General features: G+C 42.4%; 1 protein-coding gene across 3 annotated transcripts; it reads left to right on the top strand.

The window, feature by feature from the left end:
* Positions 1-24: 24 nt before the first annotated feature.
* LOC311249450 (uncharacterized protein) lies at positions 25-12,139 on the top strand. Of its 3 annotated transcripts, none has more exons than XM_084340502.1 (10): positions 25-63; positions 734-7,004; positions 7,096-7,198; positions 8,135-8,216; positions 8,309-8,414; positions 8,697-8,828; positions 9,362-9,451; positions 10,266-10,409; positions 10,494-10,678; positions 10,770-12,139. In XM_084340502.1, exons 2-10 carry the CDS (start codon positions 735-737, stop codon positions 10,936-10,938), a joined length of 7,281 nt encoding a protein of 2,426 aa, XP_084196628.1. In that variant the 5' UTR covers positions 25-63; position 734; the 3' UTR covers positions 10,939-12,139. The 3 variants fall into 3 exon arrangements, with proteins under 3 accessions (XP_084196628.1, XP_084196626.1, XP_084196627.1); XM_084340500.1 differs by having other exon boundaries at positions 8,306-8,414; XM_084340501.1 differs by lacking the exon at positions 25-63 and adding an exon at positions 424-487 and having other exon boundaries at positions 8,306-8,414.
* Positions 12,140-13,693: the final 1,554 nt, after the last annotated feature.

Genomic DNA, 13,693 nt, shown 5'->3' with positions numbered 1-13,693 from the left:
AATTTTTATTCACAGGAGAAAAAAAAAAAAAACACAGCTGTTGTTGAAAAAGAAAACATCAAAGTGAGTTTCATTGACGAATGTCTCGCGTTTGTCTCTCCGCAGAGATCAGTATCGTGTGAACTTCTCTCTGTAGCCTCTGCTCCATCTGTCTGGCTGCTGTTTTGCTGACTTGAGCAGCGAGTCTCGCTCCGCTCATTTGTTGCGAGTTGCCCGCTGCTAACGTTAGCTCCCCACCACTGTGGACTTCCAGCTAGCCTGCTAGCCGCTGCTAGCTAGCTTAAGCTAACTGACCATTTCTGTTTCTGTCTGCACTTCTCCTGCTGACAACTGTCCGTGTCGACTGTTAGGCAGTCGTTAAGTTAATTTGTTGAAATGGCGAGCGAGTGAGTGAATGTGAGTCGTACATCGTGTGACTCGTTAGTTTATCTGCGATTTGTCAGTGTTTATGTCCAGCGTTAGCCTTGTTGCTTGTGAGGAAAACCAGGTAACAGTTGATGCATTTGGGAAAGTGTTATCGATCGTTCTAATATCACACAAGTCTTGAATTTGCGTATTGAATATGGACACAAAAAATATTTTTTGTGATGGTGTTACATTTCATCACGTAATCTAAAAGGAAAATAGACTCTAAGCTTATTTTATTGAACATTAACTTAAGTTACATCTGCTCTGTTGTCCTGTCTTTATCACGCTGATTGTAATCACCATGTTTTGTCCAATATTTTGACAGAATGCCAGCCCCAAAGAGAGGGTCATCTCCTCATGATCCTCAGCCCAAGATGAGGAAGTTGGATGAGGACGGGGAGGCTCTGCCATCCAAAACTGCACCAGCTGACATCAAGAAGTCCCCTAAAACAGGAAATTCGCTAGAAAAGACAGCAACCCCACGGACTAAGAAAAAACTGTCTAGTTCAGCGGAAGGGGGAAATATACCAGCCAAGTCATCCATACAGAGTTCTCCTCCCAAGGATCCCAGCAAAATCATTTCTGACCCTCCTGTCAAAAAAGCCAAGCTCCTGAAAGCCACAAGTGCCTCCTGCGGAGAAGCTCCCTCGCAGAAAGCTATCTCCAAAGCTTCCCTGAAGCGAACAGCCTCCACAGAGTCCGAGGACGAGTTGAGTAGCGACGATGGTAAGAAGGACCTCTTTAGAGAGAGGGCTGATGGCGACAAGGCCCGCTGCATCAGACAGTATTCAAACAAAGTCAAAGCTAAACGCAAGGCTGAAGAGTCACCTTCTGACCCACAGGACAAAAGCCAAGGGTCACCATCTGCACCTTCAGACATGATTCAGATGGACCATAATTATGGTAGATTTTCAGATTCGTCAAGTGGGGGTGATGCTAATCAGGACGAGAAAAAGGAATCTGAACAAGACAGAGAAGAGATTTCAGTGACTGCAACACAAGCAGAGTCAAAGGAAACTGTAGTCTCTGTAACACGGAGTACAAAATCTAGCAGTGAATTTGAATGTGCAGCCGATGAAAGTAAACTTGAGGAATTGAAAAGTGTTGAACCCCAAAAGCTCATGAAAAATGAAGCATTGTGTGGGGAAATATTAGACTGTGTCACTGCAACAGCTGCAGATGAGATTTGCATCACATCTGAGGTAGGCGAAAAAGAAAAGGACATTGCAGAGTCCATTAAAAGCCAAAAGGATGTTGATAATGAAACGCAAGCTTCGACAGTGGTACCACTGTGTTTGAGCACCAGAGAGGCAAATCCAGGCTGTGAAGGTGAAGCGCAGGCAGATGAAAGGACAGACTCGGCTCACAGAAGTCAGACAGATGTGAGCAGTGAAATTAAGGTGAACACGGAGTCTGTTTCTGAGGCGATAAAGTTAGATATGAAAAGTAAAAGTAAGGAAGGAGAGCATACAGCGCCGAGGGTGGCTGAAGCTGCCAGTGTCTCTGCAGGCCATAGTGATGTTGGTATAGAAGATAATGCTCTGTCAAATAAAACTAACTCTGCACCAGAAGGGATCCTGGTAGGAGGTAGTAATCCAGAGACTGAGGAAAATCTACCAACGCCAGAGTCTGTTGACAATGCAGAGGCTCAAACAGACCTCAGTTTCAAAATTCAAGTCACTTTTAAAGAGGATTCAAAATGTGAGCGCCTGCAGGACCCAGTGAGCCACGAAGTGCCAGATAGAATTACAAGCGACGGTGTGAACAAAATAGTCAGAAAGTCAGAAGAAAAGCTTGAAGAAAGTGAAAGGAAAGAGTTCCTGTCGACTCAGACTGTTGCTGTCCCTGATCCTGGGACTTTAGCCGAGCCGCAGCTGAGACAAGAGGTGACGACTGACGGCTGCACTGAAATAACGACGTCGGATTATGTGCCTGTTCAGGAGCCAAATCAAAGAGAGGTGTCCTCCAATGTAGTCACAGTCTCCGAGTGTCAGATCGACATGCAGACTAGGAGAACATCAGAGGAGCAGACTGACTCAACACCTCAGGAGGATTTACAAAACCAAGGGAACCACAAAGTTAACGACCACACTTCAGAAACACCTGTTGAAGTCAAAGAAAAGCTGAACTTTGAATGTGCCAATGCACCAAATAGTCAAATCAAAATGGAAAAACAGGCTTCATCCGAGCAGGAGATTTCTAATCAAGCCACTGCAGTGGAATTACAAAACCGAAAGAGCCAGGAAGTCTGTGAACGTGCTACAGACATATCCACACCTGATGAGGATCACAAGGTAAACTCTGACAGAATAGAAAATGACGATGAGGTGAGCTTTGAACGCACCAGTGCCCCTGTGAGTCGAATGGAAATGGAAATGCAGACAACTCTGCAGACTACAGTGGAAGTACAGAGCCAGAACAGACAGGAAGTCAGTGAACGCACCACAGACATATCCACTGAGAGGTGTCAAGATATTATGACTGAAAAGTCTGAAATAATGGAAAATAAAGACAATTCAGACTTTGGGAGGCAGACTACAATGACACCAGAAATTTCTCATTCTGTGTCTACAGTGGAAGCACAAAGCCAGGAGAGTTCAAAAGCCAGTGGATGCATCACAGACATATCTGATAACACACAGACACATCTAGTTGCAAATGGTCAGAGCAGCAACGATGAAGGCAGGGTTGAAGACCTGGAGATGCAGACCACAATGACATCAGAGGACATTTCTAATGTAGTACCTTCAGTGGAAACTCAGGTCCTAAAGAGACGAGATGTCACTGAACCTGCAACAGACACATCTGAAAACATTCAAGAAGCTGTAATGAGTCAGCCTCCTGAAAGAAACGGAAATGATGACAAGGTTGTCACAGAATGCATCGATGCAACTGAGAATCAAAGAGAAACAGATTTACAGACGACGGCAACGCCAGAGGAAATTTCTGCTCCAGCACAAACCCAGAGAGGTCAGGATGTCGGTGAACTCACTGCAGAAGTACAACAAGAATTTATTGTCGCCAGTACTGAGATGGAAGAGAGCAAGGACGAGGTTATCACAGAATGTGTGGCTGCAACTGAGATTCAAATAGAAATTAATGCGCAAGCAACAGCAAAACCAGAGGAGATTTCTGATCCACCATCCACAGCGGAAATACAAAGCCTGGGGAGCCTGGAGGTCAGCGAACTCAGCACAGAAGCTCAAAAAGACCTAGTGAGTTGTGAGAGTAGGGAAGATGAAGACAAGCTTGAATGTGTTGGTGCACCAGAGGCTCAAATAAATGTGGAAACTACTACAAAGCCAGAGGAGATTTGTAACGCAGCACCCACTACAGAGCAGCAAAACCAGAGGACGAGGGAAGTCGATGAACCCCCTATTGCCTTGTCAAATGAATTTCCAAAACCTCTTCCTGTGGCTCATTCTGAAACTACGGATAACGAAAACATGCAGACAGAGCCTAGTGCCAAGCATATCCAAGCAGATATGGATGTAATAAGTGGATCAATAGAAAGGGTAGATACTGCGTTAGAAGAGGAAACTGGGAGGGAGACGATTAATGAGGTCAAAGAAGAGGCAGCAATCATTTCCTCTGATAAGGCTGACAAAACTGTCAGTGATACTGAAGCACACCGAGAAGGAAGTGGAGACAGTGAAGTCATTGTTTTTGTTTGTGGCCAACCAGATGACATTGATGTTGTAATTCAGGCATCAGAAGAGCAGATCAAGACGGTCAATCAGTCAGAGGTTGAGATTCATGAAAACCAGGTAGTGTATGAGCCCATTAGTAGTCCAGAGAGTAATGATGGTAGAGAGATTTCTTCAGCGTCAGAGAATCACGATGGTCTGTCTTTATTGGACATCCAGAATTCAGAAACCCAGCAGATGGAAGGAGACTCATCTACTAATAATGAAGAAAACAGAGAAATTTGTAACCAAGAGCTGGAAAATGCAGAAAAGGAACAAATTTGTGTCTCTGAGATGGAAGTACGAACCGTCAGTGTGCCAGAGAGTTGTGTCTCTGCACAGTTGGAGCAGAGTAACATGAGTGTGGATGTGAAACAAGTTGCAGTGATCAGCTCTAGCGATGACATCAGCATGCCAGATGGCCAGTTGGAGGATCCAACGGGAAAAAGTGAAAGAAATGGGTACCCAGACAGTATCGGTGCCACAGAATTTTCTGAACAGGTGCAAGAAGGCACTGGACTTCAGGAGGACGCAGACGTCACTGTGACAACAACTACAGCCACCACTAAAGTTGAAATACCGGATAGTACATCTGAGGAGTTTTTGATCTTGACACCAGTCCCACAGAGTGAAATTCACTTTGATATTGTCACGCAAGCAGCGGCCGAATCAGGGTTGTCAGTCTCGCTTCCAGAGCAGGTGAATCCAGACAGCGCGCTGGCAGGTGAAGTGGAAAATGAAAGGATTTTAAATGGTTCCCAACAAACCGTCTTCACTGAGGCAGAAGTGCAGCAATGTCAAACACGTGTCGAGGTCAAAGACGCTACAGTGACCAATTCAAGTGAGGTATCCGATCAGGAGAATAGGATTGAGACTGAACCTTCAACTGAGGAAGGTGTTGAAGTTATTCCAAATTCTGATCATTGCGAGCAACCGTCAGCTGACATGATGAACGTTAATAGTTCAGAAACTGATATGACAAACTCTCATGCTCAAGTCACAAATGAAGACTCCAATGTACTTGTGATAGAGAACGCTGATGCTGATTTGGACCTGCAAGAAGTGCAGATTCTGGAGGATATAGAGATCGGTCGTGAGATTGTAGTAGCAGAGGAGGACAATGAGGAAGATAGTGACATCGCAATAATCGAAAAAACCCAGGAAACACCGAAGGCAGTCCCTCCTAAAACGTCTGAGGAAAAGGTCATTGAGAAAAAAGATGACTCTTGTGGAGCTAACTTGAAGCAAAACAGCACAGCTGAAAAGTCTAGAGATGGTAAAAAGGTTCAGGAAGCAGATAAACCCAAGAAACAAGAGATGAACACACAGGCCAGAACCAAAGCCCGCCTGGCAGCCCTGGCTGAGCAAAAGGCTGCAGCATCTAAGAGATCAGCAAACAGACAGCAGCTGAACCTCTTAGCCCTATGTCAGGAAATCGCAGAGGACATTGCCACAGACAGCAATCTGTTGAAGAGGATCGAGGAAGAAAAGCAAGCAGCGGCGGCGGCAGCTGCAGCAGCAGCAGCAGCAGCAGAAGTGGCAGCCAAGATTGAGGCCAGCAAGAAGGAAAGTGCTCCCGTTACCACACAGGATTCAGACACTGTTAATGTTGCGACTCCTGCTGGACCCGAAGAGTGCTCAGCTTCGGTGAGCACTGCTGAGGAGGAATCTACTCCCCAGCCCTCGACGGCTGATTCTGCTGAGGCTAAGCCTGCTGGAGAGACTCCAAAGAGGCGTTTCTTCATCACACAGGTCTCAGTGCCACTGAAAGCCCACGAGAAAAAGAAGCTAACCAGATATCAGAGATTAAGACAGGTTGAACTGCAGAGAGAGAAAATGTCTTGGGCACGTGTAAAGAAGCTGAAATCTGACCAAGCAAATCAGATGATTTCTGACATGGACTGGCAAGCTCCCTTGTCTGCATTTCCTTCATTTTCAGTGACTCCTCAACCTACAGCCAGTGCATCTAAATCCCCTCTCCCAAGTCCTGCCTCAACTAGCAAGCCAGCAACACCAAAAGCAGAAGTTCCCAATGTTGACACTCCTAAGGCTGAACCCGCTAAAACGGAAATCCCCAAAACTGAACCCACTATACCCGAACCTGTCAAAACTGAACCCACTAAACCTGAACCTGCCAAAACTGAAACCCCTAAATCTGGGCCTCCTACTACCGAAACCCGTAAATCTACAAGGCTAAGTAAGGCTCAAACTCCTGAAGAAACCCCTTCTCCGGGGCCTGCCCCAAAAGTGACCAGATCAGCAGCCAAGAGGACCCTCCCAGCAGTACCCCCTCCCATGCCCAACGGACTTAAAGCCCAAAAACAGAAGCCTGTTGAGTACAAGCCATACAGACCCAGGCCCAAGTTTACCTTTGACGACTTTGAACTCGATGATGACCCCTTACCAGTAGCTCCAACCAGGCCCAGCCCTCAGACGAGGCCCGCACAGCCAACAGGACCCAACGCTCATTCAAACCCCACAGCTCAATCTAAACCTGCAGCTCAGTCAAAACCAACAGTTTCATCACAACTTTCCAACCAGGCGAGACTTAGAGCTCAAACACCGGGTGGACAGATCTCAGGTCAGTCAAAGTCTGCTGTTGCAACAGCACTCCAGCCAAAAGCCACAGCTACTGCCACAGCCTCTCCGAGAACTGTTCCTTCAGCTAAAGCTCTGTTAAAGTCTCCCGTTTTGACTCAGTCAAGAGCAGTTTCAGCTCCAGGTCAGTCCAAGCCCGCTGCTTCTGCTTCACCTCAGATGAAGCCCACTACTAGTGGAGGCACAGCGCAGCTCAGGCAGTCTACTCCAACAACATCTCAGCCTAGTGGTTCAACCAAATCTGCTGCTCCTGTTGGTTCAACGCCTCAGAAAACCCCAAATCCCTCCTCATCAGAAGATAGCAAGTGCAAGGTAAGTCAGAAATAAATAATGCCCTGATATGTATGACGAACAGATTTGTTGAATAAAGATGTTACTTATTCTTTCTCTGTGTCTTACGTAGGCTACAGCTGGTTCTCTGCCATCAGCTCCCACCTCTTCTCTTCCCTCTGAAAAGGATTTGAAAGTGACTGATGGCACTCAGCAGGGTGAAGAAAAGCCTGCAGGTATTGTTTTATTTGCATACGATTTATTTAAACTTCAGTCATGTTGTTGTCAATTACTAAATACAAGAGTGATTCTGTTTTCAGGATATTTTAAGGAGCAATTATTCATTTTCACCTTAGGCGTTTGATATTATTTGTACTGTTCAGACTGGATTATGAAATGTGAAATACATCCTGCTGTGACAAACAGTAATTATCTTCTCACCCTCATGGCGATGAGAAAATCGGATGAAGTTTCTAAGTCCACAAATGTTACTGGAGCCTCACGGGGAAACTGTGTTGCAGCATTCTCCTAAACAACTAAAACAGCTGAAGAAAAATATTAAACTGCTCCATACAGCTCGTTCAACATAATCCAGTTCTCCGAAAGCCCCGACATCCCAAATTGATTCGAAAGGACGTTTTTTACCCCCTTTTTAAAGCTGAAATGTTCACTGTAGCTGCTAAGCTAAAAGTGGTTGCACAAGCTTGAGTGCGTGTCAACAGTGTAAATAGTCTTTTCAAATCAGTTTGGGATTTCAGAACTTCTGGAGACTTGGACTACGTATGTACGTCCATTCATCCCATTCTTGAAATTGCAATATGTCAAGACTATTCACTAAATGATAGGGCCATTACTCAGTGACACAGCTCTTGAACAGCCACTTGACAAGTGCACGGAGGCAGAAATGTTTTGTTGGTCAAGTAACTTTACGAGATGATTTGGCTTTCTGTTGTCAGGGTGGTGAGTAGATACTGATGAATTTTCATTCTTGGGTGGGCTGTTACTTTAATCACCAAGAAGGCTGTTGATATTGTGTCACGGTTGTTGCATATTAAATTACAACATAGAGCCAAAAGAAGTGAGAAGTGTTTTTTTTTTTTTTTTCCCAGACACAACTCTGACTGTTTGCACAAAATCGTACCGCTGTATAAGAATCTCACCTTTTCTTACAGCTACTGATGTTGATCCGTCTCCAGGGAATAAGACAGAAACAGTGAAGACAGCTGAGAAGACATCGGATAAATCTTGTCAAGAGTAAGAACTTTCTCCTATGTCTGAATTTGACATATTTTTCCTTGTAGCAATAGAAATCTGAACTAACACGATATGTGTTTGTATCACAGCAGAGCAGCGAAGCCACAAGATGGCGGGACTCCTCTCTCTGATGCTTGTCTGCAAAAAGAAATCAAGAAGCTAAAGGAGGCTGACAAAGACGGCACCCAAACCATTATTGTGAGTGTCCACCTTTTTGAATTGCAGGATTCCTGAGTGTCCCAACCCTTCAGACTGTGATCAATAATTTAGAGCATCTGTCTGTTACTGCAAAGTGCAAAACAAGTAAACTTTCAGCTGCAGGTCAGACTTTGCTGAAGTTGCCGACTGTTGTCAGTCAGAATGATGTCTTGTGGGCTTTTCAACATAACTAAGGATAGTTGAAAACATTTTTGTGTGTGTATATGTATATCTCAAGTATCTATTGTAATCTGATAATCTGTTGTTTTCTTCGTCTCGTAGGATGCAGGACAGAAGCATTTTGGAGCAGTAGCCTGCGGTGTGTGTGGGATGCTCTACTCTGCTGCCAACCCTGAAGATGAGTCTCAACATTTGCTCTTCCACAACCAGTTCATCAGCGCTGTCAAATACGTGGTGAGAGGAAGTTTCCTTAAATTGTCTTGCCTACTGTCTCACAATATTGACTCATCAGATGCACAAGGCCTCTTCTAAAAATACACTGAGCGAGCGTTCAAACCAAGCAATTTATACGACAAGTATTTGTTCAGTTTAGTTAGTTTGGACGCAGACTGAATTAAAAGTGATTTGAACCAATTCCAGGAAGCAGTTGTAGGTGTGTGGCATATACTGCAGGTATTAGTGTACATGGAAAAAATCCTATGAGCTCTCACTGGGCTGTATTTCAATGTTTAGTATTTTAGTCTACATATTAGTGTAGTGTTTTCTTTATCTGCAACTGTGCAGAAATACTGGGTTCATTCACCTTAAGAAAGCATTGTTTTTGCAGCATGCAAGAGGATGTAGCTATGAGATGACGGAGCTGACAATAACAACACTTATGTAAAGGTGTGAATGGAGCAAAAGTAGAACAGTCTGTTACTGTTACAATGCATTAGTACATCAAATTAAGAACATCACTTAGCATTATTTTCTCCCTCCTTTTTCAGGGATGGAAGAAAGAGAGGATCCTTGGAGAGTATCCTGACGGCAAGATCATTCTCGTCCTGCCAGATGATCCCAAATATGCTCTGAAGAAGGTACAGTTTGTTTACAGGGAGACCTGTGACAGTAATTGCGGTTTTCCTTCAAATAAATCAGAATAAAAGAAACCAGGTCAATGTTGCCTCTCAGGGGTCGCAGGAGTGTGATGAATTGGTAACCTTGGGTTGAATAAATACAAACTGATCTGTGAATTAACTTTAGAGTTACACAGGACAACACTATCAGAAATCAGTGTGAAGGATGTTGGAGACTCGGGTTCTGCATTGTATCAGAATACAGGAAAGTTTTGTGATATTCAGTGAATCACATATAAACACCTGTGAATCAGCATGTTATTAGCAGCTTACAGAAAAACATGGTGCAAAATGTAAACTGTAAATTGGGCCTGAAACACAAACAGCTCACACTCTCACGCTCTAATTAGAGCTGCAACCATTACTTGTAAACTATAAAATTAATTGCCAACTATTTTGACAATCAGTTTGAGTAAATTCTTGAAGAAGAAAAAGTCAAAATGATCTAATTTTTAGTTTCTTTCCTCCTCTGGGACAGTAAACTGAATATCTTTGGGTTGTGGACAAAAAAGACATTTAAGGATATTTTCTTTTGGGAAAACACTGATCAAAGTTTTAAACATTTTCTGTTTTTTAGACCAAATAACTAATCGATTACTTAAGATAATAATTGGAAAAAATAATCAACAAATTAATCGACAGTGAAAATAATTGTTAGTTAAAGCCCTAATTCAAATGTAAAACTGAAAAAAACTGTTCAAATATCTGAATAAATCTTTTGCCTTAGCCACCAGCATACTATTTCTTTATTACTCATTAACTGTTTGCCCCTCAGGTTGAGGAGATCAGGGAGGTGGTGGACAGTGACCTCGGCTTCCAGCAGGTGGAGACCAAGTGTCCCTCTAAGACCAAGACCTTCCTCTTCATCTCACACGACAAGAAAGTGGGTGGATGCCTTATAGCAGAGCACATACAAGAGGTAAGAGACTGCAAAAGGAAATGTATATTGAGAATGTAAAAAATAAAACTGCATCAGAACACTGAGCCTTGTGACTGCTCACAGGGGTACAGGGTGATTGAGGAGCCCGTACCGGAGGGCTCAGAGCGAGAGAAGGTGATGTTTGAACGTCAGAGAGCTTGGTGCTGCTCCACAACGGCGGAGCCGGCCATCTGTGGCATCAGCCGCATCTGGGTCGTCAGCATGATGAGACGCCAGGGCATCGCATCACGTCTGCTCGAGTGCCTCAGGTCAGTCTGTCTTCAAAGCCTCAAGATTTGATGTTAAATCACCTCAAAAGAAATCAAAACATAACCAACACTGTTTTGTTTTGTTGCACAGGAACAACTTTGTATACGGTTCATATCTGAGTAAAGACGAGATCGCTTTCTCCGACCCGACTCCTGATGGAAAGCTCTTTGCCACACATTATTTTGGCACTTCTCAGTTTTTGGTTTATAACTTTGTGAGTGGAACAAACTCGACCCAGCCCAAAACTGATGCAGTATGACAGGTAACAGTGGATTTAGCAGAGACGCTCACTGACCAACGGGACGCACCTGATGCAGAATCTGTATTTGCATAGCAACAAAAAAAAAAAACTGTAAAATTTCTCCTTGATGAGGATCAACATTGGTTTAAATCTCAGGATGAAAACAACGGTGTTGTTGAAAAATGTTATTAATTCCCCCTTTAATCCCTCCTTGAATAGTATTTTGAAAAAGAGTATTTTTCTTTATACATTTTTAAGTAAACAATTGGTTTTATTAGATGTATAGAGTTTACATGCATGACCTGACAGCAATAGCAAACAAAGAGCATTTCACTGTTTTTCTTTTAATCCCTGAGAAGCATAAAATCGACTGACTATTAAAAAAAGAAGTTTATTTCAAAGTTTTGTCCTCATTCTGTTTTGCTTTTATGTACACGATGAAGTAAATATGGGGTTTTGTTCATGTCCATCTCTTAATGGTTAACAGTGACGCTGCCATCGTTTCAAATTGTGTTTACATGACATCGTTATTGCTTTTCGGTTCCTATCGGGCGGTTAAGGTCGATGTTTTCCCACAATTTCACTGTCACATTTCGAACTAATCATCTGAACCAGGTGATTTAATCAGAGGGACTCATTTCAACAATCTTATTGGAGAAATGTGGGTCAGAACTGTAGCTTGGGCATAAATTGCGTGCTCTATTTTTCTTAGATCACCTTGCCTGAAATGTTTAGTTTTCCAAGCTGAGCCATATACTGTACACCATGTAACCGGGCATTGTAGCCTATACTGTATGAGTGCTGTCTTTTAATTTCACCGAGGCTGTCTATTGCTTTATTTGTGCCTGAATGAAATAATGCGTGACTTAAAATGTTGATTTGTTTTTCTCTTTTGTTTTTTTTCCTTTCATTGAGTTAGTGTAGAGTACCATCCTGCTATTCCTTAGTAACAACAAATTAAAATGTATATCAAATGATCATGTAGATTTATGCATTCTATAACAAAACGTATAATGAACGATGAGGAAGGTCTGAAGGCTCAGGTGTTACATGGTATTTCAACACAGATTTACAGTATCATTGTAATCCATACCTTATTTTCTTCCTCCTTCTTGTTAAACAGTTGCTCTTAGAACGATGTGTTGTGTAAGGAAAATAACTTTGATTTATACGAAGCTGTTATGTAAATATTTATTTAAATAATAAACCGTTTAAAACATTTTTGCTTGCTTGGTTTTTCTTTTTGGAGCTTGTGAAGTAGCTGCTTTTGACCCGCTGTTGTCTTACTGCCTTGTACTGGTCACTAATGCCATCTAGTGGACGTTGTTGTTGGATGCTGTCGATCTCTCCGCTTAGATTTATTACTGATGATCCAGACAGCACCCATCATTGTGTCCTGTAGAAGGTAGGGTGGCCCTCCCTCAGCAGTTTTATCTATTTATCTGCAAGGGATAACTTAAATTGCCGCCCTTTTTATCCTCACTACTGTGCCTAAAACATCATACTCTTACACTTTATGTTCCTTCAGTAAACAGTAATCTTGGAACAGCAGTCTTCAGATATTTTGCCCCATTTATCTTTGAATAATTTACAGAGCAGACTTAAAGTTGACACTTTGGTATGAGCGGGGGAACTCAAACATTTGGTGAAAGATTTCTTAATATATATACACAAATATAAATGTTTGTGTATCAGTGTTGCTAATTTATTTCTTTTTTTATTACCTTGCTTTATTTTGATTTTAAATTTGTCGTTATACTCAGAATGTTTGATGCTCATAAATATAAATCACAGCCATGAGTACAAGACTTGTATGTCTTATATGAAAGTATATGATTGCCAACAATGTAAATACAATTTAAAATGCACTACTTTGTTTCTGATGTAGCAAAAAGTTACTAGTAACTAAAGTTATAAAATAAGTGGAGTAGGTACAATATTTTCCTTTCATGTAGTGAAGTCAAAGTATAAAGTAGAATGAAATGGAAATACTCAATCAAAGTACAAAATACCTCAAAATTGTACATAATTACAGTACTTGACTGTAGTATGTACTTAGTTTCATCACATCGTTGGTATATACTGTATACTACGGGTCGACTGATTTTTGTTCTGGCTGATTATCTGATCCAATACAATAGATATATTTAAAATAAGCTACTCTGTTAAAAAACAACTGTTGTAAAAATTACAATATTTGCTTCCAAAATTTAGAAGTGCAAATATCAATAAGCAGAAAATAGAAATACTCAACTAAAGCACAAATCCCTTAAAATTGTGACGGTAAAGTGACAAGGAAAATGTTCGTAGCTACATTCCATCACTGTGTAAAGTGAATATATGTTCGAGATAAGTGTCAAATGTGGGAAATGTCTGGCTGTCATGTTTTCTCTTTGTAGTTGCAGATGTAAACACTCCCCTCTTAGTGCATTCCTCGACACTCCTGTCACAACACGGGCCAACTCGATGGCAACTTCTGAGAAACAAAACAACCTTAGAACAACACGGATACTTCCTCAGGCAGGAGAGTGAGAAAACAAGAGGCCTCCGCTCCTCCTCAGAGATCTGATACTAATCAGCAGGAGAAAACAACTGAGCTGAGCCCCCTAAGGTAAGGTAAGGTTATTACGCAACGTCACCTTGGCCTTGTGACTTTTACTGTCACTCGGTCATCTGATTTTCCCTGTGAGGCTTCTCTCCCAGTATGTTTATTCCAATCCTGGATCCACGGACAGAATTTAGACTAGAAAAGTCGTTACAAGAGAAAACAAAC

This window comes from Pagrus pagrus (genome assembly GCF_965226575.1).
Source record: "Pagrus pagrus genome assembly, chromosome: 20".
NCBI classification, from domain to species: domain Eukaryota; kingdom Metazoa; phylum Chordata; class Actinopteri; order Spariformes; family Sparidae; genus Pagrus; species Pagrus pagrus.
The sequence above is the reverse complement of the archived record's forward strand: the minus strand, read 5'-3'. Positions and strand labels throughout refer to the sequence as shown.